This window comes from Suricata suricatta, chromosome 2 (genome assembly GCF_006229205.1).
Source record: "Suricata suricatta isolate VVHF042 chromosome 2, meerkat_22Aug2017_6uvM2_HiC, whole genome shotgun sequence".
Taxonomy (NCBI): Eukaryota; Metazoa; Chordata; class Mammalia; order Carnivora; family Herpestidae; genus Suricata; species Suricata suricatta.
Window position 1 is genome coordinate 60,317,497 of NC_043701.1, and position 27,242 is coordinate 60,344,738.

At 45.2% G+C, this 27,242-nt stretch overlaps 1 protein-coding gene across 1 annotated transcript in view; it reads left to right on the forward strand.

Annotated features, from left to right (window-relative positions):
- Nucleotides 1-27,242, forward strand: part of LAMB1 (laminin subunit beta 1) — a 66,176-nt gene that overhangs the window by 9,333 nt on the left and 29,601 nt on the right. Inside the window, exons 5-17 of the mRNA XM_029918696.1 lie at nucleotides 4,472-4,660; nucleotides 4,750-4,813; nucleotides 7,879-8,081; nucleotides 10,108-10,228; nucleotides 11,585-11,773; nucleotides 12,256-12,435; nucleotides 12,568-12,680; nucleotides 14,393-14,472; nucleotides 22,402-22,537; nucleotides 24,033-24,191; nucleotides 24,998-25,125; nucleotides 25,359-25,482; nucleotides 26,307-26,511. Coding sequence (XP_029774556.1) covers nucleotides 4,472-4,660; nucleotides 4,750-4,813; nucleotides 7,879-8,081; nucleotides 10,108-10,228; nucleotides 11,585-11,773; nucleotides 12,256-12,435; nucleotides 12,568-12,680; nucleotides 14,393-14,472; nucleotides 22,402-22,537; nucleotides 24,033-24,191; nucleotides 24,998-25,125; nucleotides 25,359-25,482; nucleotides 26,307-26,511 — 1,891 coding nt within the window. The remainder of the gene's footprint in view (nucleotides 1-4,471; nucleotides 4,661-4,749; nucleotides 4,814-7,878; nucleotides 8,082-10,107; nucleotides 10,229-11,584; nucleotides 11,774-12,255; nucleotides 12,436-12,567; nucleotides 12,681-14,392; nucleotides 14,473-22,401; nucleotides 22,538-24,032; nucleotides 24,192-24,997; nucleotides 25,126-25,358; nucleotides 25,483-26,306; nucleotides 26,512-27,242) is intronic.

Genomic DNA, 27,242 nt, shown 5'->3' on the forward strand with positions numbered 1-27,242 from the left:
AGGTCATGATCTCATGGCTCATGAGTTCAAGCCCTGCATCAGGCTCTGTGCTGAATGCTCAGAGCCTAGAGCCTACTTCGGATTCTGTGTCTCCCTCTCTCTGCCCCTCCCTTGCTTGCACTCTGTCTCTCTTTCTCAAAAATAAACATTAAAAAAAAAAAAGGATCAGCCATGAATCGGAGGAAGATGAGAAGCAGAGCAGTGGAAGGGAGAGGCGGAATGGGGTGAATCCATCATCACTTGGATGCTTGGATGTCTGAGCTGAGCAGGTGCGGGGGGATGGGCGACGGAGGGTGATGGCATGTGTTTGCAAACAGACGTTTGCTGTGGAGGTGGCTGGGTGCTTGCTGAGTGGACTGGGTTTTAATGGGCTACCAATACTTACATAATGTATACACGGTTTGCTTTTGTAGACAGCTAGATGTTTCCTAAATCGTAGCACTTCTCTTTAGTAGACGTTCAGAGGTGGTGGAGCCCCTGGGTGGCTCAGTTGAGCGTCAGACTTTGGCTCAGGTCCTGATCTCACAGTTAGTGAGTTTGAGTCCCATATCAGGCTCACTGCTGTCAGCATGGAGCTTGTTTTGGAGTCTCTGTCTCCCTGTCTCTGAGTCTACCCTGCACACACGTGCATTCTCTCTCTCCCCTTCTCTCTCTAAAAAATAAATAACATTTAAAAAATAATTAAAGGGGCACTTTGGTGGCTCAATCAGTTAAGCGTTGGACTTCAGCTCAGGTCTTAATATCATGGTTCACGAGTTCGAGCCCTCTGTTGGGCTCTGTACTAATAGCTCAGAGCCTTGAGCCTGCTTTGGATTCTGTGTCTTCCCTTCTCTTCACCCTTCCTCTGCTCTGTCTCTCTCTCTCAAAAATAAACATTAAAAATTTATAAAACAATTAAAGTAAAATAGACAAACATTAAAAAAAGAATTCAGAGGTGGCTCTGCACCAGTGTAAGTCCTGAGCATGTTGGGGACTCAGGAAGGAGTGGGAAGGGCATCCATTCTCTACATAGAAGTGTTGTCCTGGTCTCCAGCAGCTCTGGAACTCCACAGGAAATTGGATAATTTGTCAGAGGCCCTTTGGGACTCAGGCCTTTCCAGAAGGGAGGGAGAGAAAGCACAGCCAGAACTGGCTGGAAGGCTTTTCCTCTCTGCTCCCTTGTGACACAGAGACATTAGGCTAGTCTGTCCCCAGATGTCCCCACCCTGGAGGCAGGTCTCCTGAGAACTTTGTCGTGGCTGACTTGGTGATCGGGGTTTCCCCCTCCCTTTACTTTACAATTCTTTGTCTCATGCTCTGGAGTTTAATAAAGTATCCTTTTCTTATATTCCTGAATACCTAAAAAAATAAAAACCCACGCACCTAGTAAGTGAGTAAGTCAAAGAATATGTCAAAATGTGGCCTTCCATTTTCTTACCCTTGTCTCTTTTTTTGTTTTTTAATGTTTGTTTATTTTTGAAGGAGAGAGAGAGAGACAAGGCGTGAGCAGAGGAGGGGCAGAGAGAATGGGAGACACAGAATCCAAAGTGGACTCCAGGCTTCGAGCTGTCAGCACAGAGCCTGACATGGGGCTCGAACTCAGGAGCCAGCAGATCATGACCTGAGCCACCTAGGCGCCCCACCCTTGTCTCCCTTTATCAGTGAAGAAGACCATCAAGATTCTTAAGGAAGGCAAAGGGAGCTTTGGGGATATAGGAGTTTCACTGTTAGTGGTCACCCAAATTTCTCTCCAGCACTGTTTTTAATTTGGAAGTGAGGGTCTGTCCAAGTTCGGTTTTCTCGGCCAGCTCTCCTGGCCTGTTCTTCCTGTTCTGTAATCTGCCGTCCACTTCCTCAGCGCACCTACCCTCTTCTCTGACGCCAAGGCCTGGGCCCATTCGTAGTGCTCATTCCACTTCGTCTCTTACTTCCAGGTCATCCCGTCCATCACACCCTCCGAAATCTCCATCCTGCCTCAGTTTCCAGAATTCTTGTCTTATTGCTCCTTCCTCTCAGACCTCCATTGGTCAGCCTGCTATTATGCCATGAGACAGGGAGGCAGAAAGATGGGTTTGGGCCTCATTCAACCTGGATTTGAATCTAAGCTTTGCCTTCAGGTAGCAAGTCAGTTAATGTGTCCGAGCCTCACTTTCCTCATCTGGAAGGAGAGTGTGTGGTGAGGGTGGGTTAGTCTCCCAGGGCGGCCATAACAAAGCACCGCAGATGCAGTGGCTTAAACAACAGAAACGCATTGTCCCCTGACTCCCGGGGCTTGACATCTGAGATTGAAGCGTGGGCAGACTTGGTTTCTCCTGTGGCCTCTGTCATTCCTTGGCGTGTAGATGGCAGTCTATATCTTCATGTTGTCTTCCCTTGTACATGTCCCTCTCCTAACTTCTTAAATGGACACAGGACACGTGGGATTCAGGCCCACTCCAAGCCCTCGTTTTACTCTCATTAATCCTTCAGAGAGCCTGTCTCCAAATACAATCACATTCTGAGATACTGGGGGTTAGGTCTTCAACATAAGAAGTTTGGGAGGACACCATTCAGCCCATATCAGAAGGTTATGACCTAATGGAATTAAAGCTCTAGGCACCACTCTCTGTCCTCCTTTGTCTAGTCCCATGTGGATGCATTTTCTGGAGCAATGAATGATTTTAGTTCCTTTATTTTGCCCTTTGCTTTTTGGGGGGAAACTCTGCCTTCTATGTGTGGCGGTTTCAAATGTTGTAGGCCAACAGTGATTTCCAGATGCACACAGTTCAAGCTCCGTCCACACAGCTGGGCGCCAGACCACTGTTGTCCAGTGGGTGTCCCTTCACACGTAGCTAGTCCAAAACCAAATGCCTTCTCTCTCTCCTGTGGCTTTGCTCCTAACCAGTGGCCCCTGCCACCCAAGCTCAAGTACTCGTGGTTCTTTCTTCTCCCTCCCTTTCCACTGAAACCAAATTGATCACCAAGTGCAATTCAATATATTTGGCTAAATTCACTAAGTTTTCAGAGCAGTTGCTTGCATCTTTTCTCTCCATCCATACTGTAAGGCTTGAGTTAAGACCTTCATCTTTTTTTCTCTGAATTGGTTTCCTCGCCTCTTGTTTTTTTCTTGTTTCATTTTGTTTTTGTTTTTTGTTTTTCTGTGTCTCATAGCTGTGCCCTGGGGTTCTTTTTCCAAAGTGCAGTCTGATCATTTCATGCTGTCCACTTAAGTCTTCCGGTATCCCCCTTCTGTGGTGTAAAAATAAAGGAAACCCCATAGCGTGGCCAACAAATTCCTTCCTTCCCTGCCCTAGTCAACCTCTTGTGCCCTCTGGAGCCACCTCCACCCCTTGCCTGGAAAACACCTACCCTCTTAGGATGCAGTCCGGTGCCATCTTCTCTCTGAAGCATTCCCTGGCTTTGTGTGTGTGTGTGTGTGTGTGTGTGTGTGTGTGTAGGTGGTAAAATATACATAACACAAAATTAGCCATTTTAACCATTTTAAAGTATTCAGTGGCATTAGGTGTATATATGGTGGCATGCAATCATCTCCACTCTCTATTTCCAGAACTTTTTCATCACCCCAAATACACACTCCACCTGTTAAGCAATGATGCCCCATTGGCCCCTCCCCCAGCCCCTGGTAACCTCTAACTTACTTGCTGTCTCTATGTAGTTTCCCTTTCAAGACGTTTCCTTATAAGTGGAACCCGACAGTATCTGTCCTTTTGTGTCTGGCTCCTTTCACTTAGTGTAATGTTTTCAGGGTTCATCTGTGATGTAGGAAGGACCAGAATTTCTTTTTTTATGGCTGAGTAATATTCTATCCTATGTATGTACTTGGTTTATCCATCTTTGATGTATACTTAGGTTGTTTCTGTCTTTTGGCCACCGTGAATTGTGCTGCTATGAACATTCTTGTACAACCACCCATCTGAGTCCCTGTTTTCAGTTCTTTGGGTAATGGAATAGCCAGGAGTGGAATTATGGGAGTCCCTGTCTTGTTGAGTGAGTCATTCCTCCCTCTCATCTTCCCGGAGCACACTGCATGAGACTCTACTGTGGTGTTTGGTATCGTAAATGATTTATACCTGTATCTAGACTTCATCAGGTCAACTACAGCATGTGGTAGCGAGTAAGTGTCCAGGTACATTTGCTGAATGGTGACATGAAAGAATGAAGAACACTCACACAAACTAACCAATCCGATTATGGGTGGTGACTGACTATACCAAAGCTTGTCCAAAGCTAATCCGATCCTAAAGAGAAACAGCCTCCTATTCTTGGTCAGGGTGGGAGAAAGTGCAACATTTCAAGACTAGATGCTTTCCTACAGGAGGAGGTTCCACGGAACAGCCTGAAGTATTTAGAATTCCGCCACAGTCTGAAATACGAACCACATGCAGTCAGGGTGTGGGGTGCACAGTGGAGTGATACCTTCATCTGAGATTTTTTAAGAAATGCAGATCACCAATACAAAACATCAAATGAGACTTTTCTACTCTGCCTTTAGACATTCCGTCCGGCCGCAATGCTGATAGAACGCTCGTCTGACTTCGGGAAAACCTGGGGCGTGTACAGATATTTTGCCTATGACTGTGAGGGCTCATTTCCAGGCATCTCAACAGGCCCCATGAAAAAAGTGGATGATATAATCTGTGATTCTCGCTATTCTGACATTGAACCCTCAACAGAAGGAGAGGTCTGTTTGCTGTTTTTGTTTTACATTCTACTTCCAAATCCTTTTTTGATCGTTGCAAAAATACCCATTACTCTTATATCTATTTTTAGGTGATATTTCGTGCTTTAGATCCTGCGTTCAGAATAGAAGATCCTTATAGTCCAAGGATACAGAGTAAGCTTGTTCTCCCATAAAAGCTTTGATGGAAAACTGCAATCATGGAAGAACTCTTGCTACCCAGAATCTAAATACGCAGTGCTAAATCCACCCTCTTTATTTCCTTTTTTTCTTGGCAGTACCTAATCAGAGCTCTTGAAATTGGCAAGAATCAAAAAGCTTTATGTCCTAAGTACTCATACAATTACGCTGGTCATAATGCCTTATTTTATTGCTCAGTATAATATGTATGTAAAATACATAGAAACTAGGGTATAGATTAAACTGTTGTAACAAAGTGTCCCCCCAAAAATACAGTGGCTCAAATAACATAGAAGTTTATTTCTCTCTTAGGAAACCATCCAAAGGGATATTACAAATAGACCTACCGGACAAAATACAAGATGATGCCCAGTAGAATCTCAATTAAAGATAAACAAGTTATTTTTTTAGTATAACTGTATCCGTGTAATGCTAGTGACTAGTACAAGGATATCCCATGCTATACTTGGGATTGGTGTCACTATGGCCAAGGTGATATTTGGGATAGACTTTACTGTAAAACTATTAGCTGTTTATCTAAAATTCACATTTAACTGAGCATCTTGTATTTTTATTTCTAAATCTGGCAACCCTAGCCACCCAGTTCTCTTCTTACAGTCTTGATCCACATGGTTGAGACTGGACCAACACTACCACGTCATTGTCCCAACAACCTATGGGATGGGAGGAAGAGAGGGACAAGCGACATGGGCATCCCATTGGCCAAAATTAGCCACGTCACACTACCTCAAGACGCACTGAAAAACCTCTCTAGCTAGGTGGCCATGTGCCCTCTCACACTCTTGCCTAAGGCTCTTACTGTCAAAGGAAGAAAAGGAGAAAGAGTTCTGGAGGAGAATCCAAGGTCTCAGCCATGCTCAATATGCTGAGTAAGGAGAGGGTTGTTATTTCCATTTAACAGATGAGCAAACTGAGGCTCAGAAAGTTGGAACAACATGAATATGGTGGCCTCGCCATTTAGCATCAGGTCCTGACGCTGTATGTTAGGATTCTAAATTTAGAGCTCTCTCTAGCATTTAACAACCATGCTTCTGTTGTTAAAGAATTACATTTTGATCATCTTGTGAGGCAAAATGTGAACCATTAACAGAGTTTGGAGTCCTACAGACCTGGGTTTAAATCCTGTTTCTAGTATATCCTAGCTCTGTGACGTGGGACAAATATCTGTGTAAACCTGGTTACAGTTGTTTTTTTAGCCTCTGTTTTTTCATCTGTCAGTGGAGATAGCAATATTGGCCCGAGGGTCATTATGGAGGGAAAAGGAGTTCTGTAAATGACCTTCCAATGTGCCTGACACATGGAAAGTGTTCAGTGAGTCAAAGAAGCAGCTGTTGACAATGGTGCCATCAGCCACAGCCTGGGTCTTGTGTGGACCCAGTCCTGTACCTCCAGAACGAAGGAATGAGACTCTCCTGCTAATAAGGTGTAGTCCCCTGAGCAGAGGTAGGGCCAATTCTTGGTACTTTCCCCGCTGAGGATGACCCTGCTGGGAACCAAGTTGTCATGGAAACTACCAGTATGAAGAGTAGAAGGGAAAACGTCCAGGAAATATTGCCAGAAATATGCTTTTTCCCCACTTAAATTAATTTGACATGTGTCCCAGACTGTCTCTGGATTGTAATTCACTCATCCATTCTGTTGTGAAACAAATATTTAATGGCACACCCAGTTCTGTGTCGTTTCAGAGTGAGCACTGTGAGGCCTGCCCTCCCTGCTCTCAAAACCCAGTTGTGATAGGGGCGCCTGGGTAGCTCAGTCGGTTAAGCCTCCGGCTTCACCTCAGGTCAGATCTCACGTTCGTGGGTTCGAGCCCCGCATTAGGCTCTGTGCTGACAGCTAGCTCAGAGCCTGGAGCCTGCTTCCAGTTCTGTGTCTCCTTCTCTCTCTGCCCCTCCCCCTCTCATGCTCTGTCTCTCTCTGTATTAAAAATAAATAAAACATAAAAAAAAAATTTTTAAAAACCCAGTTGTGAGAAACGACCACATGGTCTCCAGGACGGACACCTCCCGGGGCCCCATAAGGACTGCTCCTTTTTGGGCGAAATCTGTGGGACTTGGGAGATGGGCTTGCCAGTACAGTTCCCTTGTGTTTCGTTGTTAAATGGCATCCGAAAAATTCAAGAGGCGTCCATTTTAACTGATCACGTTTCTGTTTGACCTTGTACTCAAGGGAACAACATCTCTTTCATCGTCCCTATTGTTGAGACCTCAGAGACTCTCTTCACGAGTGGTTTGGCCTCCATATACAACAGCAGTCAATATACAAGGCTCAGTTGTTGTTAACTGTGGTAGGAGAGCGTGGAAGGAGCATATTTGCTCTTCTGAGACCTTCCACAAAGATCAGTTCAAGGGCTTCTAGATACTCCAGCTGCCCTTCAGCTGTGTTGTCTGGCCTCTTGTCAATAGGCGCTTGTGCTGGTTCTCTGCAGGAGGAAGCACTGGCATTCATAAGTTCCATTCAGCTCAGTAGTACCACGGTTTCTCTGTTCCGTGGTTGATTTTCACAAAGAGCCTAAGTTTAATGCATGGACTCGTGGACTTTCTCTTTCAACCCACAGCTATATCTATAGTCTTTATTATAAGCTATGCATAGATTATCAGTAGTTAGTTGTACTGGGGCTTTGAATGTATCTGATGCAGGGGGCCAACACCCTGTTGTCCCGTGTTGTGACTGATGAGAATGTGTCAGCACAAATGCAAGTAAAGCTGAAAAGAAATCTTGGGCTACACGGGGCCTAGGAGGACCGATGGCCTCATCAAGTGTTTTGGGGTCCACTTTAGTAATTGGTGAAAACATTGGTAGAGAATGGCTTCTGGGTTATCAAGTTACTATATTGAAAGCCCGGCCTCTGTAATAAGCATTTTTTTACTAGCATGGTCATCTAGATCATACAAGGGGTAACCTTTACTTAGACATGTTTATTTGCGGTGCCTTTCTATAAAGAGAAGAGGTGTTGTATAATCATAAAACATGTCTCGCTCATGTGATCAGACTTTTCATCTTCTTGGTGACCTTTGTAGATCTCTTAAAAATCACCAACTTGAGAATCAAGTTTGTGAAGCTCCACACTTTGGGAGATAACCTTTTGGATTCCAGGATGGAAATCAGAGAAAAGTACTACTATGCAGTTTATGATATGGTGGTTCGAGGAAATTGCTTCTGCTATGGTCATGCCAGCGAATGTGCCCCCGTGGATGGAATCAATGAAGAAGTAGAAGGAATGGTGAGTGAGTGCCGTGGGGGGCTTTCCCCTTTATACAGATGATTCCAGAAAGCAACTAGAAGCTAGTCTTAAGCTTAACCCTTTCACAATTTCTAGGGGTTTTATTTTTCCAGACTGACTTGCAGCTCTTTCCACCATTACTGGTGATTGATGGTTGGTTTTTCTCTTTGTTAATATTCTTAGACTGTGAGAATATAAAGACTGTTCATTTCACAGGCGAAGAGTTACTTTTGGGAAATTGTTGCGGCAAGCTGCTGTTACAGTAGATACTTGTTTTAGTCCATAAAGATGAAAAAGCTTTCAACGCAGCCAGCACATTCTCTTTTTCCTTTAGGGAAGATGAGACACCACAGACATCCCATCTTTGTGCTACAAGGCGTAAAGCGATCCCAGTCCAGAAAACCTGGACACCTTTGAACCTGGAACCATGAAGTATGATTTAGGAATCCAATAGTCTTTGTGTCTTTAGATATTTCTTCTAGTTTCATTCTTTTCCCATTTTTATGCCATGTTGTCGAATTATGTGCTTCTAAAAATTGGGGGTTTGGACCATGATTTGCCAAATGGAGGAGGTCAGGGTTATATTACCAGTTTCTAAGTGAACTGATCATTCTTAGAGACCTGTAGGATTTTAGAGCTAAACAGGATTTACTCAACCAATTATCCTTGTAAGTAGAGAGCATGGATTAAATCCATTCACCAAAGGGCTCTAAGTAACTGGCGGATGTAAATTCAAATCTTGCTCTCCCCAACTCTGCCCCGGGGTTCCTTCCATCTGACTCTGAGACTCCCTTGTTGAAGAGTGTAGCTTCCTTACTTGCTATTTGTTTTTTCAAAGATTCTTAGTCCTCCTCTAAGAAGGTCCAGGGTTGCGTGTATTCAACTGTCTGAAACTTGCGCCCTTCATTAGCTCCAGTAGATAAAGTTGCATTTTCAATGGAGCCCCAAGGGAGGGCCTGTCCTTGTAATCTCTTGCTACATCTTTCAGGGAATGCTTGGTGGATCATGTTTACCATGTAGCTAACATCCTGCAGGCCCATCACTAGCACTAGTACATTGTGCTGTTTATTCAGACACTGTAGGGTCCTGTGGCGTGTGCTTTGGGACTATTTTTCAGTCTGCAGAAAACTAGCCGGGAATGAGACGATTTTAGTCTTTTGCTCACTGCACTGCTGACAAGCTGAGTCCAGGGCGGACCTGTCTGTCCTGTTCCTGAATTCCATTCTGTAGAAACTGGTGTTAAGGTGAGGTGCCTAAGTACATGCATATTTGGTAGACTGAAAGAATTTATTATTTACGTGCCTCAGGGGCTTAGGCATATCTTGGCGGAGACAGGGTGCAAAAGGGCGCATCCTGGGCCCTTCACGAAGCAAAATAATTTGTACTCCCCCCCTCCCCCAAGATTTTAGATTTTCTTTCTTAAAGAAAAACAAATGTGAATGTGGTCAATGATTAATATTTTGAATCTCATTTTGTTTGGGGGGAAAAACAAAGTGCTTTGCCTGCAGTCAAAAACAAAACAAAAGAAGCAAAAAAAAAAAAAAAACCAACCATTCTTTTATGTGACATAGTAGGGAAAATGTGCAGTAACGTGAGTTGGTTTCCAGTGGTGTGTGTACATTTAGTTCTGCATTGTAACTTCTGTTGATTTCTCTTATAGTAGGTTTCTTTTTGACATAGATTATTTTTTTAACTCTTAACTAACTAGCTTTTGTTTTTTTGTTTGTTTGTTTTTAATTTTTAAGTGACCAATTTTGTTCATCTGGGTTCTTTTATCCCTACTTCAATAACATATTTATTGAGTATCCATTATAGAATAGGAACTGTTCCTAAAAATGGGAGTTCAAATTATCAGAAAGACAGAACTCCCTACGGGCAAGGACAGAATAAAAACAAATCTTCATCTCTGGCTCACCAGAGATGAGAATCAGTATGAAAGGGGGTTATTGCTTCCATTGATTGTGGAGAAAACCTGGCCACTAGTGTATCTCTTACTTTGCTCTTTTCTGTTTTTCTAACTTTCAAGGTTCATGGGCATTGCATGTGCAGACATAATACCAAGGGCCTGAACTGTGAACTGTGCATGGATTTCTACCATGATTTACCTTGGAGACCCGCTGAAGGTCGAAACAGCAATGCCTGTAAAAGTAAGTCTTCATTGGAGGGACATTTGGAATCAGTCCAGACTCCAGGACCCATTGTCTGATGAGAGCTACTAGAAGAGTGTGTTGTTTTTGCAAAAAGAAGAAAAGTTACTACTCTTTTGTCAGGTTCACCCGGATACTCTTAGGAAACCAATATCCACTAAGTTTAGTCAGGACATTAGTACTCAAGAGTAGGAACCATGTGTTTGGCAGACTTCATAGAAGATGAAGATGTTGTCCCTGACATTGTACCTGTCTCGAAGGCAAGATGAGCAGGAGAGGAAAATGAAAGAAAAATACGCCACAGTCGATCCCTAAGGTGGCCGCCCGTGGCATATAGCCGGCCTGCCCAGTGTCTTCTCTGGGCAGAGGTGCAGTTTGAAACACCGCCTCCCCCCACCCGCCCCCCAGTGATCCCCATATCTGCCCCTTCCCCCACTGAGGATGGTCTAGAAGTTCAGAAACCAGTGAGGGCTGGAGTGGTCAAGGATTGTTAAGTACAGCCCTTTGACGATAGCTGAGACTGTTGAGGTAAAGAAGAAGAAAAGGAGGTGGGGGAGGTGGGAGGGAAAGAGGAGGGGAAGGTGGGAAGGAGCTCAGATAAGAAGAGAACAAAGCCTAAAGCCCCAAGGACCTTCTTCTCAGGTCCAACACCAAGCCTTCCCACCAAGCCTGGGAAATGATTCGAGGTTTAATTCAGCAGGTGTGTCAAGGGCAGGTCCCTGCTCCGCACCCAGGAACCGTCAGTGGAGACACCACAGCCCCTCTGCATAGAAGGTCATGTTGCAGGGGGAGACGGATGAGGCCAGAGTGTAGAGCCCCAGAGTTAAGCTTCGTTGTGAGAAGACAGGAGTCCGTGTGGGTCACAGAACAGAGAATGAGATGCTATGAGAGCTGGGATGGATCAAGGGGGCTGTGCAGTGGGCCAGCAGAGAGTCAGACAGCGCTCCGAAGGCCGGCCAGATGGCTGTTCTGCAGACCTTAATTCCCTCTGGGGAGGCTGCTTGAGCGAGCTGGTGAGAATGGGGAGGAAGGGAATCACCTTCACACCACCCTGAGTGGGACCCGAGGCGTCCTCCCCATTGTAACTGCCATTTCCCTTTCCCCAAAGGTTTTCCACTTTTTACTTTATAGCCCATTGTCTTCCAAAGTGGGCAGGTTAAGTTATTTCATAAAGCTCACACTTGGAAGGCTTCCAGCATGATGTCAGATGGACGCGTCCTTTTCCACGGGCCCCTAAGTGTTAACTGCCTGAACTTCATCTCCAGTTTCCAAAATGAGTTTCTTCCTAGCATCAACCTCCTCCATTGGTAAGTAGATCTAAAAAAGGCTTCTCTTGACCTTGGTCTTGTCACACAGAGTGCAACTGCAACGAACATTCGAGCTCGTGCCACTTTGACATGGCGGTGTATTTGGCCACGGGAAACGTCAGCGGAGGGGTGTGTGATGACTGTCAGCACAACACAATGGGACGCAACTGTGAGCAGTGCAAGCCATTTTACTTCCAGCACCCGGAGAGAGATGTCCGAGACCCTAACCTCTGTGAACGTACGTGGGAAAATGCCGTGACATTTTCAGTCACCTTTCAATTTGATTGTTTTTAATGTTCATTTTTGAGAGAAAGAGACGGAGACACAGTGTGAGCAGGGGATGGGGGAGGGGAGCACAAAGAGAGGGAGAGACAGAATCCGAAGCAGGTTCCAGGCTTTGAGCTGTCAGCATAGAGCCTGATGCGGGGCTCGAACTCAAGAACCGTGAGATCATGACCTGAGCCGAAGTCGGACGTGTAACCACCCAGGCACCTCAGTCATCTTTCAGTTTGAATAGTCTGGTGATCACCACCCTCTTGAGACTCCAGGTGTGAGCGTGAGACTCTGCTTTATTTTAACTGTTACATGGGATGCTGGCAGCAGAAGGTACCTGGCAGCCCAGCCTTCTTTAGTCTATTTCTGTGACATTCAGACGGACGACAGGAACCTGTGTTTATACAAACACTCCCGTTGTTACCTGGTGCTTCTTGTTCTTCTCAGGATGTACCTGTGACCCAGCTGGATCTCAGAATGGGGGAATCTGTGACGGCTACACCGATTTTTCTGCTGGCCTCATTGCTGGTCAGTGTCGGTGTAAATTACACGTGGAAGGAGAGCACTGTGAACTTTGCAAAGAGGGCTTCTACGGCTTAAGTGCCGAAGATCCGTTTGGCTGTAAATGTAAGCGCATTCGTGCAGAAGTTTGAATTCTCATGAACGAGGTTCCCGTCTTACTTTGCAGTTCTAAATCCAGACCACCTCTTGGCACTCACTTGGTTTATGTTTCTTTGCTTTGTTTCATCTTGAATAAAGCTTGTGCCTGCAATCCTCTGGGAACGATTCCTGGCGGGAATCCTTGTGATTCTGAGACTGGCTACTGCTACTGTAAGCGTCTGGTGACAGGACAGCACTGTGACCAGTGTCGGGTAGGTACCTCCTGATTACATGGGACGGGGGTTCTTGAAGCTGACGGGTTTTAGTGGAGGATGGCTTTCGCTCCTGCAGAGTCTACCATCAGCCTTACATGTAAATGTTAAAACACAAGCCATTTTCACGAAAGAATTGCTAATGAATTAAGTTTGACAAGATATTCACTGTCGCTGTTAGAACTGTGAAATAAAACTACAGATACACCGTTTTTATAGACAGAACTAACAAGTTTTGGGGATGCTAACGATTGAGGACATAATGAGGGGCTGATCCTCAAAGCCGCTGATGAAAATGCAGAGTGGTTCATACTTGGCAAAAAAGCATTTTGGAAATATGTTATCAGGAGCCTGTAGAAATGCATGTACCCTTTGGCCCATTAATCCCACTTCTGGGAATCTTTCCTAATGAAATAAGCAGAAAGTTGGACAGAGATGTAGTCACTAGAAGACTCATTGCATCTTGTACTAATTGTAGCCAAAAGCCTTGGAAGCAATGGTGGGGAAAATAGTTAACTACATTTGGGGGCTTATATACAGTGTAATACTTGGTTGCCATTGAAAATGACAATAACATGAGGAAATGCTTAATGCTGCTTTAAAAAAAAAACAGGATGTGAGCAGTATCCTGATTGTGTAGGAAAAAATTTCATCAAGGAAAACAAAATCTGGAAGGAAATACACTAAAAAGTCCACTGTAGTGATTCTAGGCAGAGTAATTCCGAGAGTAATTTTTTAAATTATTCCCTTTTATAACATTGTTATGAATTCCTTTATAATTTGTCAGAGGGGTTCCACTGACCCCAAATTATATTTATGACCTGTAAATATGCATGTTTGTGTATATCCAGATGCTTAAAGTAAATTTCTGGAAGTCTGATTTAAATCAGTGGACCTGGTTTTTATCTGTGCATTAAGAAATAGATATTTATTAAGGTGCAGAGAGCTCTTCTTCCCTATGTGGATTCTGTCACATTTCTTTGTATTTCCATCTCCAGTGCTCTCGAGATTCAGTGATCTCTTTACCTTTCAGTTGTGAAAATTCTTGCCTTGGGAGCCTGGGTGGCTCAGTCCGTTGAGTGTCTGACTCCAGCTCATGTCATGATCTCACTGTTCCCGAGTTCGAGCCCCGCATTGGGCTCTGTGCTCTCACAGCTAAGAGCCTGGAGCCTGTTTCAGACTGTGTCTCCCTCTCTGTCTCTGCCCTTTCCCCACTCGTGTTCAGTCTCTCTCACGAAAATGAATAAACATTAAAAAAATTAAAAGGAAAAAAGTAAAATACTCGCTTTATGGCATTTGGATGCAGCTAAATCCTTGAAGAGCTTTGCTTATGGAGTTTTTGACAGGCTGAACTTTATGGAACATTTAAAGGCCTGTCAAATATTTGCCAGAAGTCTCTTCCTGCCAGAGTACTTCTAATGAACAAGATTGGCCTCTTAGCTGCTCGCTCAAATTAATAGCCGGACAAAAGCTGTTTGCCTGGAAAAGCAACTATTCTGATCTGGCATTACGTGACGATGACCCCAGGGACATGCAGCTTGGGTTTCTTGAGTTCAAAATATTTATACTCCTTCCTCTCATAGGCTCCCTGCTTTCATGGAACTAAAGTACATTTGGTGGATCAACCCGACACACAGTAACTTGTTCCTTACTGAGTTCTATTGCGTCATAATGGGCACCCACCTCTCAATGTTCAATCTTTTGGTCTACAGCCAGAACACTGGGGCTTAAGCAATGATTTGGATGGATGTCGACCTTGTGACTGTGACCTTGGAGGGGCCTTAAACAACAGGTGAGTGAAGTTACACTTAGGCTCTGGTGCTCAGTCACCTCAGCTAGCCCTCCCCACCTCTAGGAGCCGCAGGACGCTCAGTGGCTCTGAAGAAGATGCATGAGGTATGTTCCCCTTCAGTGAGTGGCCAGTCTTTGCTTTCACCTGAGGTCTTAGTGTTTGCAAAGATTTGGTCATTTCAAGTTAGCCTTGAAGCCCCAAGTACGTTTCTGTTTCTTGGTTTCTAATAGCATTGTGGTTAGTTTTGTACTTAGTTTTGTACTTGACAGTGTTTTGTTTTTGTTTTTGTTTTTGTTTTTTTTAAATTTTGGAACCAATGTATGCTCATCATCTAAAAGAAAAAATTCGGGGCTCCCAGGTGGCTCAGTCGGTTAAGTGTCTGGCTTTGGCTCAGGTCATGATCTCGCGGTTCGTGGGTTCAAGTCCCGTGTTGGGCTCTGTGCTGACAGCTAGCTCAGAGCCTGGAGCCTGCCTTCGGATTCTGTGTCTCCCTCTCTCTCTGACCCTCCCCTGTTTGCACTGTCTCTCTCTATCAAAAATAAATAAAAAAACAAACAAAAAATTTAAAAGAAAAAATTTCAACAGCTAAGGCAGGTACTCTGCCCTCCCCTTCCCCGACCCCCTCCCTGAACCAGTGCCATTAGGAGTTTCTCAGAGTCATGGAATTAACAATAGAGCTCAGAATATCTATTAACAATTATGCTATCTTTCTTTTTGTTTCTTTTTGAATAACATGTTGGATTAAAAAAAAAAACCACACCCAAAAAAGCATATGATTTCCCACTTAGCTTTACTGACATATTTTTAAAAAAATCAAAGTAATCCATGTATGCACACTATTCTGGGACTTGCTCTATTATCCAAAAATCTTTTTTCATTTCAACGTGTATTCATGTGCTTCTTTCTTTGTAACAGCGTGTATTCATCTGTCTCTTTTTTTCCCTTGGTCTGCCATCATGGGAAAGTGCCACAACTTATTTCCAGTGTTTTTGAATAGATGAGGTTCCCAGCGATGGAACTGCTAAGTCAAAGTACATGTGCATTTTTTATTTTTATAGAAATTTTTAGATGATTCTCCAGACAGATTGTGCTGATATTTTTCTGACCACCTGGTTACAAAAGCACCTGTTTTCCCCATCCCTGCCAGCAATCGGTATACTCCTTTTTCAGCAGTCTGAAAGATGGAAAGAGGGGCACCTGGCTGGCTCAGTCAGTAGAGTGTGCAACTCTTGATCTCAGGGTCATGAATTTGAGCCCTTTGTTGGGTAGGGAGCCTGCTTTAAAAAAAAGAATAAATTTTTAAAGAACATGGAACATGAACTCCCATTTAAAAAAAATTTCTTTAATGTTTATTTTTGAGAGAGAGACAGAGAGACAGAGCACATGCGGGGGAGGGGCAGAGAGTGAGGGAGACACAGAATCCAAAGCAGGTTCCAGGCTCCGAGTCATCAGCACAGAGCCCAATGCGGGACTTGAACTCACAGACCACAAAATCATGACCTGAGCCCAAGTCAAATGTTTAACCAACTGAGCCACCCAGGCTCCCCAAAGAACTCCCATTTTGATTTGTGTTAAGAATCTTTTCATTCTTTCTTTAATTTTTTTTCAACCTCTAAGTCTATTAATGAAAATTGCATTCAATCATTTTTGGTTATCAAAACACATTGGTACCCCTTGAACAGATGAGGTGCAAGGCTCTACCAAAAATTAATCCCTGTATGCGTTTGGCAAGATGTAGATTAGCAGGAGTTAAATTACCACCTTTGAGTCAAAAAGAATTTTAGTCTCTGTAACTGGGTCAGACTAAGAGTATCTGGTAGAGACGCTGTAAGTGACCTCTAAGGGGATAGGCAGATGTTTCCTTGTGGCCTCAATCTCCCCTGAGAGCAAGCTGAAGTCATCAAGCTCCATGTACTCCCCAAACTGTCTTATGGACTATTTCCCAACACCCTCGTGATCTGCTGGGAAGGAGCGGGCTTTCAGGCAGAAAGAACATGTTCTGTTTGGCCTCCGCATTTGGCCTTGTTCCATTCCAGATGCTGTAGTAAACTCGGTACAGCGTGTAGCCTCTGGGACGCCAGTGTGAATTTCTGTTCTTAGAAAACCTCCAGAGGGGAGGAAGTAAGGACAAGTTCCATAAAAGCAAGGAAGAAAAACTGCTAGTCTGCTTCTGGAATCACTTTTCCGACTCTCCTGGGTGCCTCCCAGAACACCTGCTGATTCAGTTAGTAACTGATTACTCAATTCAAAGCTATCATCATTCCTAAAATCCTTCTTGACTAAATGAAAGTGGCCTACATGGTCCTCCAAATCATGTCATAAATTCAGGAGTGTCCTATGTGCCTTTACCCTAAAAGGTTTCTGTTACTTACACTTTCTTCCTCCGTTTCTCTGTGGCACACACATTTCCTGTCTTTATATCTGCCCACACTTGGCCCCTGGCATGTTCCTTTTCTCTCCTGCAAGAATTTATAGAACTGAGTGTGCTAATCAAGAGAGTTTGTGAAGTAAAAACCTTTAGGGAAGATTTGAAAGCAGGTAATTTTATCTTCCTAGCATGATTGATGAGATACCCTATTTTTTGGCATCACTAATGAAAAAAATAAGAACCTTTTTTTTAATGTTTATTTTATTTTCAGAGAGAGAAGGAGACAGTGTGAGTGGGGGAGGGGCAGAGAGAACTGGAGAAGACACAGATTCAGAAGCAGGCTCCAGGCCCTGAGCTTGTCAGCACAGAGCCCAACACAGGGCTCGAACCCACAAACTGTGAGATAATGACCTGAGCCGAAGCCGGATGCGTAACTGACTGAGCCACCCAGGTGTCCCCAAAATAAAAAACTTTAAAGATTTTTTGGGGGCACCAGAGTGGCTCAGTCAGTTAAGTGTCCAACTTCGGCTCAAGTCATGATGTCGCAGTTTGGGAGTTCAAGCCCCATGTCAGGCTCTGTGTTAACAGTTCAAATCTGGATCCTGCTTTGGATTATGTGTCTTCTTTCTGTCCCTCCCCTGCTTGTACTTTGTGTGTCCGTCTGTCTGTCTCTCTCTCATAAACATACATTAAAAAAAATTTTTTAATAAATGAAATAATTTCTCTTACAATAGAATTTTTGTAAACAAGTGGCTAATTTCTGCATTTATGAGAAATCTGTGTTTTTAATAATCTAGGCTTTCACCCACTGAGGAAAAATAATTGGTCTTGTATTAGTTTTGTGTTAGTACTATTGCTGGCATAGTAAATTACTGCAATTTTGTGGCCTAAAACAACATGAGTTTCTTATCTTACAGTTCTGTATGTCAGACACGGCCAGCCTCTCTGGAATAAAATCAAGATGTTGGTAGGACTGTGTTTCTGTCTGAATGCCCTAGGAGAGAATCTGTTTCCTGCCCAGTGGAGTTGTTGGCAGAATTCGGTTTCTTTCCGTTGTAGGAGATTCCTGATATCCCGCTGGCTGTCAGCTAGCGGCCATTCCCAGCTTCTCAAGGCTGCCCACATCCTTTGACTTGTAACTCTTATCTTCAAAGCCAACAACAGTACATCAAATCCTCCTCAAATCACATCTTTCTGACCCACTTCTCTCCCTGCCTTTTCCACTTTTAGAAATCACGATTAGATTGAGCAACTCTGGATAATCTCCCCTTCTTAAGATCTTTAACCTCAGTCACATTGGCCACCCCCCTGGTGCCACATGAAATAATGTATCAACTGGTTTGGGGGATGACGATGTGGACATCCTTGGGGAGCCATTATTCTGCCTACCATAGGGCCTGGCTTATTTTGTCTTCCATCATTACCTTACTGGTCCAGCAAATGGAATCTGTATCTAGTTATGGGGAAATTTGGTGGTATGGTGGTCGAGTGTACCATTTCTACCTGATACGGTGTTTTCCTGAACACAGGAAGGATGATTATATGTAATCTTGCATCTCACTATGGAGGAGATAGACTTGAGCTTCATTTTGGAACCATGAGAGAGGTCTGGGAGGTGGATGGGTGGACAGGAGGACCTTCTTGCTGGGAGGAAGAAGGCAAAGGCCCAGAGATGGAGTAAGTGTAACCTATGGTCAAGACCTGGTCGGACTATGACCATCTCTGCTCACTTTCCCCATCTTTGAGCCCGTTATTCTTGTCCTCTCCCTGCCTGTCAAGATCCTTGCCATCTTCAGAGCATGGCTTCCATGGCCCCCTATTAGTCCCCCAACCGCGTGAGCTGTGGCTTTCCTCTGTAGCCTGAATCCGCCTGTAGCTCTGTATAGGTGCTTAGTGCATTTTGCTTTGGCATCACAGTCTGTTCCTTTACTTTTTTTTTTTTAATTTTTAATGTTTTATTTATTTTTAATACAGAGCGAGAGCATGAGAGGGGGAGGGGCAGAGAGAGAAGGAGACACAGAACTGGAAGCAGGCTCCAGGCTCTGAGCTAGCTGTTGGCACAGAGCCTGACGCGGGGCTCGAACCCACGAACGTGAGATCTGACCTGAGCCGAAGTCGGAGGCTTAACCAACTAAGCCACCCAGGCGCCCCCCGTTCCTTTACTTTTTATTTCCCAGTTAGACTGGAAGTTCTTGAGGGCAGGAACTATTTTCCTCTCGCTTTTCCTTCTCCATATCCTTTAGGAACAACACACCCACTAAGGAAGTAGGAATGGATTCAGAAGAAAAGTGACAGTGGGTGAGAATGTGAGGGTATTGACTCCAGGGCCAGTCTTTGCTCAGTAAATATTTGTGAAAGAGGGTGAGAAATGGGGCTCATTGGAAAGCAAAGGGTGTCCACCAGAACGAGCAGCAGTGGTCATTGGGGGATGGGTTGTGGAGGTTGCTGGGTACCAGGCAGAGGCACCACGAGCTTATAAAATGGAAGAAACGGTTGTGGGTTTTACAAGTGCTGATGGCAGCGCTGTGGGAAGAGGGGGTTGGCAGTGGGTGGGGGGCAGCGGGGAGAAGAGCCTGAGAGGGCAGTGCGGGAGGCTGCTAGAGGGACAGGCATGGCGTGACAGGCTGGACGGTGGTTGTGGCAGTGACAGCAAGATGCCACAGCTGAGCTGAGAGATCTGTTGGAATAAGACTTGGGTATTGAGGATGAAGGACAGGGAAGGTCTTGTCTTGCCTCAAATCAGAAGAATGTTAAATGTGACACAAAGAGCAGAGCTGAGGGTAAGTCAGTGTGAGCAGTGACGAGCAGTTTGGGATGAGGTGAGTTAGGACAGCGGGTGGCCTTGGGACCATCTCTTTTGTGGCTGGAAACCCACATGTTGAGCGGAGTGAGGGCCTGGGTTTAGGTAAGTAGAGGCAGGTGAAGCCACAAGGACGCGTCCACTAAGGGAGTAAGTGTCCAAGTGGAGCCAGACCTGTCGAAGACCACGCTTCACATCTGTGGACACAAAGAGGCACATGATCACCAGGGCAGAGGTTACAGGAACTCTTTTCAGTGACCGGGTTCTCGTGAGTGTTTTGTCTTTGGAATTAGGAATCCTGTGTCTGCTTGTCTTTAGCCTCGCTGTCACTTGTTCATTCTCTGATGATGGCAGGTGAAGAATTGAGTTGTGTTTTTCTTCAGCAGTTCCTGTTTTACACAGTTATTCCCTCGGTGCACACCTGCTGGGCAGGAAGGAAAGATTTTCTCTTGTCCAAATGATGTAATGTCCAATGCCTGAGTTTTTGAAAATGGCTCTTGGTGGTAGAATGTGCCAGAAGAGGCCTAGGTCCCAACTGCAGCAAGCCTTTGTCGTCTGGGGATTGGCGACAGGAGGTTAAGTACTTGTATGCCTGGGGGACAGGAGCCATTCCCGTGATCTGCAGGAAGAAGGCTTTAGGGGACCATGGCAGAGCCGTGGGGGGCACTGGTAATAAGCCTGGAAGTGTTCCATCCTCCCATGAGTGTAATTTGCCTTAGGTACTTGGTTTAAATGCACTTTGGGGGGCACCTGGGTGGCTCAGTAGTTGAGCATTCGACTCTTGATGTCAGCTCAGGTCATGATCTCACAGTTTGTCCCATTCTATGCTGACAGCATGGAATTTGCTTAGGTTTCTATCTCCCTCTCTCTTCTCTGCCCTTCCCCCTCTTGCACGTATGCACTTTCTCCCAAAAATTAAAAAAAATCTAATAAATTAATTAAATGAAATTTGGGATGAGGAAAACATTTGAACTCTGTGAGTGGGTTTAAAGTAACAATTCCAAACAACATCTTGACTTCAGTGAAATAAAAATGGACACTAGAATTTGGTTTTACCTTGTGCACAAGGAAAAGAGACATAGGCTAAAAACAAACAACAGCAAGTGCCTTTATTACCTGAAACAAGAGGTCTAATTTAAAAAAATAAGTTTGGGGCGCCTGAGTGGCTCAGTCAGTTGAGTGTCTGACTCTTGACTTCCCAGGGTTGTGGGAGTAAGCCCCGTCATACTCTGTGCTTAGAATCGGAGCCTGCTTGAAATTCTCTCTCCCCCTGTCTTTGAACCTTTCCCCTTTCTCAAAAAAAAAAAAAAATGCTCTATCATTTACATTAAGTCCTCTATTTTTATTTGTTTATATGTTTTACTCAGAATGCCTATCCCTCATGCATTCTATTTGTTCAACAAGTGTCTGAGCGTGCTTGGGGTGCAGAGCACTGGGCCAGGTCCTGACGGGGACAGGGCCGTGACTGAGGTGAAGGAGGGTACAGCTCAGCCTTTCAAGCAATCTGCCATCTAGGAGAGGCTCAGATGGACCCCTCAAGAGAGAAAGTGATAACTGTCTTCACGGTGCAGGTAGAGAAAGCGCCCTGGGAGAATAGTGGGGAACCAAAGCAGATGCCATGACAGGGACCAACGTTGGGCTGGGCTTGGAAAGGCAGGTAGGATTTGAAGACCTGGTGCCTCGGATTTAATGACCAGTTACTATGTGCCAAGCTTTGTTGTATGTGTTGTGGCTACATCATTTCTCCTGAAGGGAGGTGGTGGCGTGAAGGAGAAGGTGGTTCATTCTGTGGGGTGAAGAGTGATGGTCAGGAGATGCACACCAGGAGTCCTTTGTGAGGCGAATCTTGGACGAAGGAGTGGCTCTTTGCTGGGTGGATAAGACATGAGGGTATTCTCACCTACGGGAACAACATAAGCCAAGGGAAGGAGTCATGAATCACCCTGTGCCCTGCAGAGATTATCCATATGGTTGGAGAAGTGAGGGGAGAGGTGGGACTGGAAAGGTAGACACACACAGGCCAGAATGTGGAAGGGCCAACAGGAAGTGCCTCTTAGAAAGGTCCTTTGGGCCGCCGTGTGGGCAGTGGTGGTTTAGGTTGGGAAGTTGGAAGACTGGCAACAAGAACACTGATGGGAAGACCGATTTTTACCTTGAGTGAGAGAGCACAGAAAGGCATAGTCCCTCCAGTGGGAAGAGGGAGAAGCAGCACAAGATAGTAGACCATGAAATCACAGAATTGGGTTCCTCCTTAGGTATAAAGACTTGAGAGAATAACTTCTAGGTTTCTGACTTGTTTGACTTTGTGGCTGGTGGTGTCCTCTCTCCAGGAGAGAACGGGGGGAATGGAGTGTTGTCCTTTGGGATCTGTTGTTAACCGCTGGGACAGCTGAGTGGGATATTTGGGAGTCGGATATTTGGGTCTGGGGCCCAAGAAAGGGGTTGCAGGAGGAAATCAGGCATAACATACAAGATACCAATCAAGAACATTGGTGGTACCTACAGAAAACCTCAGTAGGTATGGATGGAGGCGAGCAACATGGAACTAAAAGAACCAGGTCATGGGGAGCTTTAGCTCCAAAGTTTGCAATTAATTTGTAGGCGATAATTTTTTTCCACATACTTACTTTCTGAAAGGAATAAGAGAACCCTACCTGAATATTTCACATAATTTGATGTGTGTGGGAAACGGAGAACTGTGTCTGGTGGGTTTATTTACAGATGTGGTGGCACCGCTGACTTGGCTTTGCCCCCCTTGCAGCTGTTCCCCGGAGTCGGGCCAGTGCGCATGTCGACCACATGTGATCGGGCGTCAGTGCAATGAAGTGGAGTCTGGTTACTACTTTACCACCTTGGATCACTACATCTATGAAGCAGAAGAAGCCAACTTTGGGCCTGTAAGTAGGGGGGTGCTGGCCAAATGGGAAAAGCCATGTTTGGGGGCAGTAGTGGCATATGCACATTTTGTAAGGAGTCCACATAAAAAGTATTTTTACGGCTCTTGTCAGTGGCGGGATCAGGATCATGCCTTCTTGAGAGCAGTTCTATTTATTTTTAAGTTTATTGATTTATTTTGAAAGAAATAGAGAACATGAGCAGCAGAGGGGCAGTGAGAGAGAGAATCCAAAGCATGCTCCACACTGTCAGCATAGAGCCAATGCAGGGCTTGAACCCACGAACCATGATATCAAGACCCAAGCTGAAACCAAGAGTTGGACACTTAAACCAACTGAATCACCCAGGTGCTCCAAGAACAGTCCTATTTAAAGCTAAGTAAATCTATAACTCACAAAGAGACTTTGGAACATTTACTAATAATGCTTCTGGTAGATTTTTTTTTTTTTTAGAGGGGAGCGTGAGTAGTTGTTTTTCATTCGTCCACTTCTCTACTAATGCTTCAAAGTTACTATTGATATAGTATAGCAAATTCTCAGAGAAGACATTGCTTTCTCTTGCTGTAATCACCCATTCCAAAATTTAAGTGGCTTAAAACGGATGTGTGGCACTTCTGCTGGAGTGATGGAAACAGCTGGAGGTTGGTCGGCCCTTTTTCTACACATGACCCCACCCCCAAGAGGCTGCCTTGAGCTTCCTTACAGCATGGTGGATTCAATACAGACTTCTTATGTGGTGTCTGGTGTCCAAGAGGAGGAAAGAGAGAGAAACTGCCAGATCCCTTAAAGGCTGGCCTCAGAAGTTTCAGAGGTCACTTTCTCAGATTCTCTTGGTCAGAAGTCACAAGCCCAGAGCAGATCTGAGGGCAGGGTAACACAGGTCCCACCTGGTGAAGGGAGAGCTGAATGTCTACACATAGAGAGAATGAAGGACTTTGGGGGCAGCTAATCACAATGGTTCTACATGATCCTGTGAACAAACTCACATGTGTGCTTGAGTTAATGGAAATTTACCAATCTTCAGTCTTGCTGACCATCAGAATGAACTCCACAGTAGTGAGCCCTCATGATAATATGAAGTTTCCTCACTTGTACTTAGAGCTTGAAATGAATGCCAGCGAGAAGGGCAAATACATTCACTAGAAACTGGACAAGCCTTGTGGCAAACCTGGGAGATAGTTGTCACTCCTCAGCTTGGTTATAAAAGCATTTGGGACGTTCTCCCTTCTTCCTTTATTCTCATTCCTGGTTATATCATAGAAGAGGTCTTCGAAGCCCTTGGAGTCCCATCTCCAATGTCCCAAGACTACCTCAACCACAAAACCAAAGGGAAACCAATTCCTTTTCATACATCAAAAACTTAAAAACATGACTGCAAAAAAAAATAGGTGTAATGCCTATGGCTTGGACCTTTGGATGACTTGAGATTTCATTACCTGTCATATTTATTTGAATTCCACTTCAAGTAAAGCACAGCTACTGTCCCCCTTGTCCACAGGGGGTCAGCATAGTGGAAAGAGAGTACGTTCAAGATCGGATTCCTTCCTGGACTGGAGCCGGCTTCGTCCGAGTGCCTGAAGGGGCTTATTTGGAGTTTTTCATCGACAACATACCATATTCCATGGAGTATGACATCTTAATTCGCTATGAGCCACAGGTAAACCTTCTGTGGACTACCCTCTTCTAATGGGCATGGTTTTTGTGAAATTTGGAGGTTGCATTAGAGTAGAGGAACCTTTCTGTCTTCTTACCCCCAAATTCAGTTTCACAAACCTTTGGTGATTCGTCATTAGGCGCTCAGCCTTGCTGAGACCAGAGGTGGTGACGTGTCAGACTCCCAGCCTGGCCTCACAGCCTTCACAGCCCAGGCTCAGACGTACTTCCCACCTTTAATAAAAGGCTGAAAGTGGAAGGTGCAAGAGCAGAGATGCAGACAGTCCTGGAAGATAGAGAGGCTCACAGCATCCCAGCGGCGCCAGCGGCTGCCAAAATGTCTCCTAAAGAATCAGTTCTAGGCCTTAAAACAGGGATGGAATTTTGACATGACAGCTTTGAAGTGAGGAACGGAGGGCAGAGGGAAAACTTTGAGAGTGGTCCACGCAGCTAGGTAAGGGCATAGTCAGAGAGGTCGTCGGCAAGGATGCTGGGGTCAGCAAATGCGCTTGGACACTATGTTAATAAGGGTTTGGGCAGGGGATTGTCCTGATCTGAGCTGTGTTTCCGGCCACAGTTGGAAAGAGGATTGGGAAAGGTGGGGAGAGCAGGGAGGCTGTTTCAGTGTCTGGCGAGACAGGATTAGGGCTGGAGCAGAGACGAGAGCAGAGGAAACGGTAAAGCGGGAAAGGAAATGCAAGCAAGTGTTTTTCATTTAAACTTGGCAAATGACCGATTGGGAGAGGTCTTTATAAACAGGCAGCGGCAGCCAGTGTGGATGCTCCTTTGACGGCTTGCTTCTTATTCTAGCTACCCGACCGCTGGGAAAAAGCTGTCATCATGGTGCAGCGACCTGGAAAGGTCCCAACCAGCAGCCGATGTGGTAATACTATTCCCGATGATGACAACCAGGTGGTGTCCTTATCACCTGGCTCCAGGTCAGTGTGACACTGGTTTGCAGCTCGACAGAATGAATATGCAAATTGTTTTTGTTTTTCCTGGTATCTTGCTTTGTGCAATGTCCTGTTACCATTTCCCAGCCATGGGAACATGGACAATTGCCCTTCTTCCTTTGCAAGGATCTATGTAGAGATTTGACTGATGGACTGATGGATTGGACACTTAAAAGCTGACTTTCTGTTCTTGCTTTTCCCTCTCATTCTGGGGGCAGGTATGTCGTCCTTCCACGCCCCGTGTGCTTTGAGAAGGGTGTGAATTACACGGTGAGGTTGGAGCTGCCCCAGTACACATCCTCCGATAGTGACCTGGAGAGTCCCTACACGCTTATCGACTCTGTAAGTGGAAGGTCATTTCTGAAGTGAAGGTCATGGGGGAAAGCCTGGGCAGAGACTGTTCATCTGCTTCCCCAGAGGCTTTGATGGACGGGTAACATGGAGAGGTTAGACATGGTCAGTCATTCATGCCTCCAGTGCCACTTTGCTTATGTGTTTTATTTTGTTATTTTATGTTTTATTTTTTTGAGAGAGAGAGAGCACAGCAGGGGAGGAGTGGAGAGGGGGGAAGAGAGAGAGAGGGAGGGAAGGAGAGAATCTTAATAAGCTCTGAGCCTAACTTGGGGCTTGATCCTGCCATCTTAGGATCATGACCTGAGTTGAAATCGAGTCAGATTTACTGATGTTGATTGTTTATGGAAAGAAAAAGTATCTTTAAAATGGCATTTATTTATTTTTAATTTTTTTAATATTTATTTTTGAGAGAGACGGAGCGCACGTGCACACACACAAGTGGCGGGGGGCGCAGAGAGAGGGGGACACAGAATCTGAAGCAGGCTCTGAGCTCTCAGCACAGAGCCTGATGGTGGGGCTCGAACCCATGAGCTGTGTGATCATGACCTGAGCTGAAGTCAGATGCTTAACTGACTGAGCAACCCAGGTGCCCCCAAAATGGCATTTCATAAGCCATCAGGCTCTGTAAGGTATCTCTAAATTTTTTCTGGCAAGACTCTTTAAGAAGGCAAAGGTTTTTTTCTGTATTGAATGAATCTGCTGTTCGTGTTGCCAGAGTCAAAAAAGCATTTGGGGCTCTTATGTGTTGGTGTGTTTTAGCTGACAACACGGACACCACCGTAAGATGCTTTGCTGCTCCTGTTTCTCCACAGCTGGTCCTCATGCCGTTCTGCAAGTCACTGGACATCTTCACTGTGGGAGGATCGGGGGACGGGTTGGTCACCAACAGTGCCTGGGAAACCTTTCAGAGATACAGATGTCTGGAGAACAGCAGGAGCGTGGTGAAAACACCCATGACCGACGTGTGCAGAGACATAATCTTCAGCATTTCGGCCCTGTTACACCAGACAGGCCTGGGTAGGTCTCCCTGACCCTTCTTTCTTGAGGGCTAAGAGTACTTGGCATCATGAGGCATGCTGTTGTTTGCCTATTTTTTTTTTAAGAATATTTTAGTGATGGGGTGCCTGTGCGGCTCAGTAGGTTGAGTGTCTGACTCTTGCTTTTCTCCCTGAAAGGCCAGACCACTCCCAAAGGTCACTGGGCTTTTGTCTTAGGTCCTGTGCTATTTGAGCTTTGAAGGCAAGGGGAGAAAACCTTAATGATCTCCTTCCGAGAAAAACTGCTTTTATCTGCCAGCTCCGTCTCCTGTTCCCTCCTGCTTGGCAGAGAGGGATGACATTGTTTTAAGTGGGAATTCTGAATAAGCCAAGATAGCGAAGGGGAGGATCAGGGCAAGCCCAAGGAAAGCGGTCGTGCAGTTCAGAGCCAGTGTCACCTGCTACGTGCATTTCTTTTCCTTTATATAAAATTTTTTTTTAAATGTTTATTTCTTTTGAGAGAGAGAGAGACAGAGAGAGAGACAGCATGAGTAGGGGAGGGGCAGAGAGAGCGGGAGAAACAGGATCCTAAGCAGGCTCCAGGCTCTGAGCCGTCAGCACAGAGCTCAACGCAGGGCTCAACTCCTACGATGTGAGATCATGACCTGGGCTGAAGTCAGATGCTTACCCAACTGTGCCACCCGGGTGCCCCATGCCACGCTCATCTCTTTGCCAGGGTTGGCCGCTCCATGTCTCAGGTTCTGACCTCTC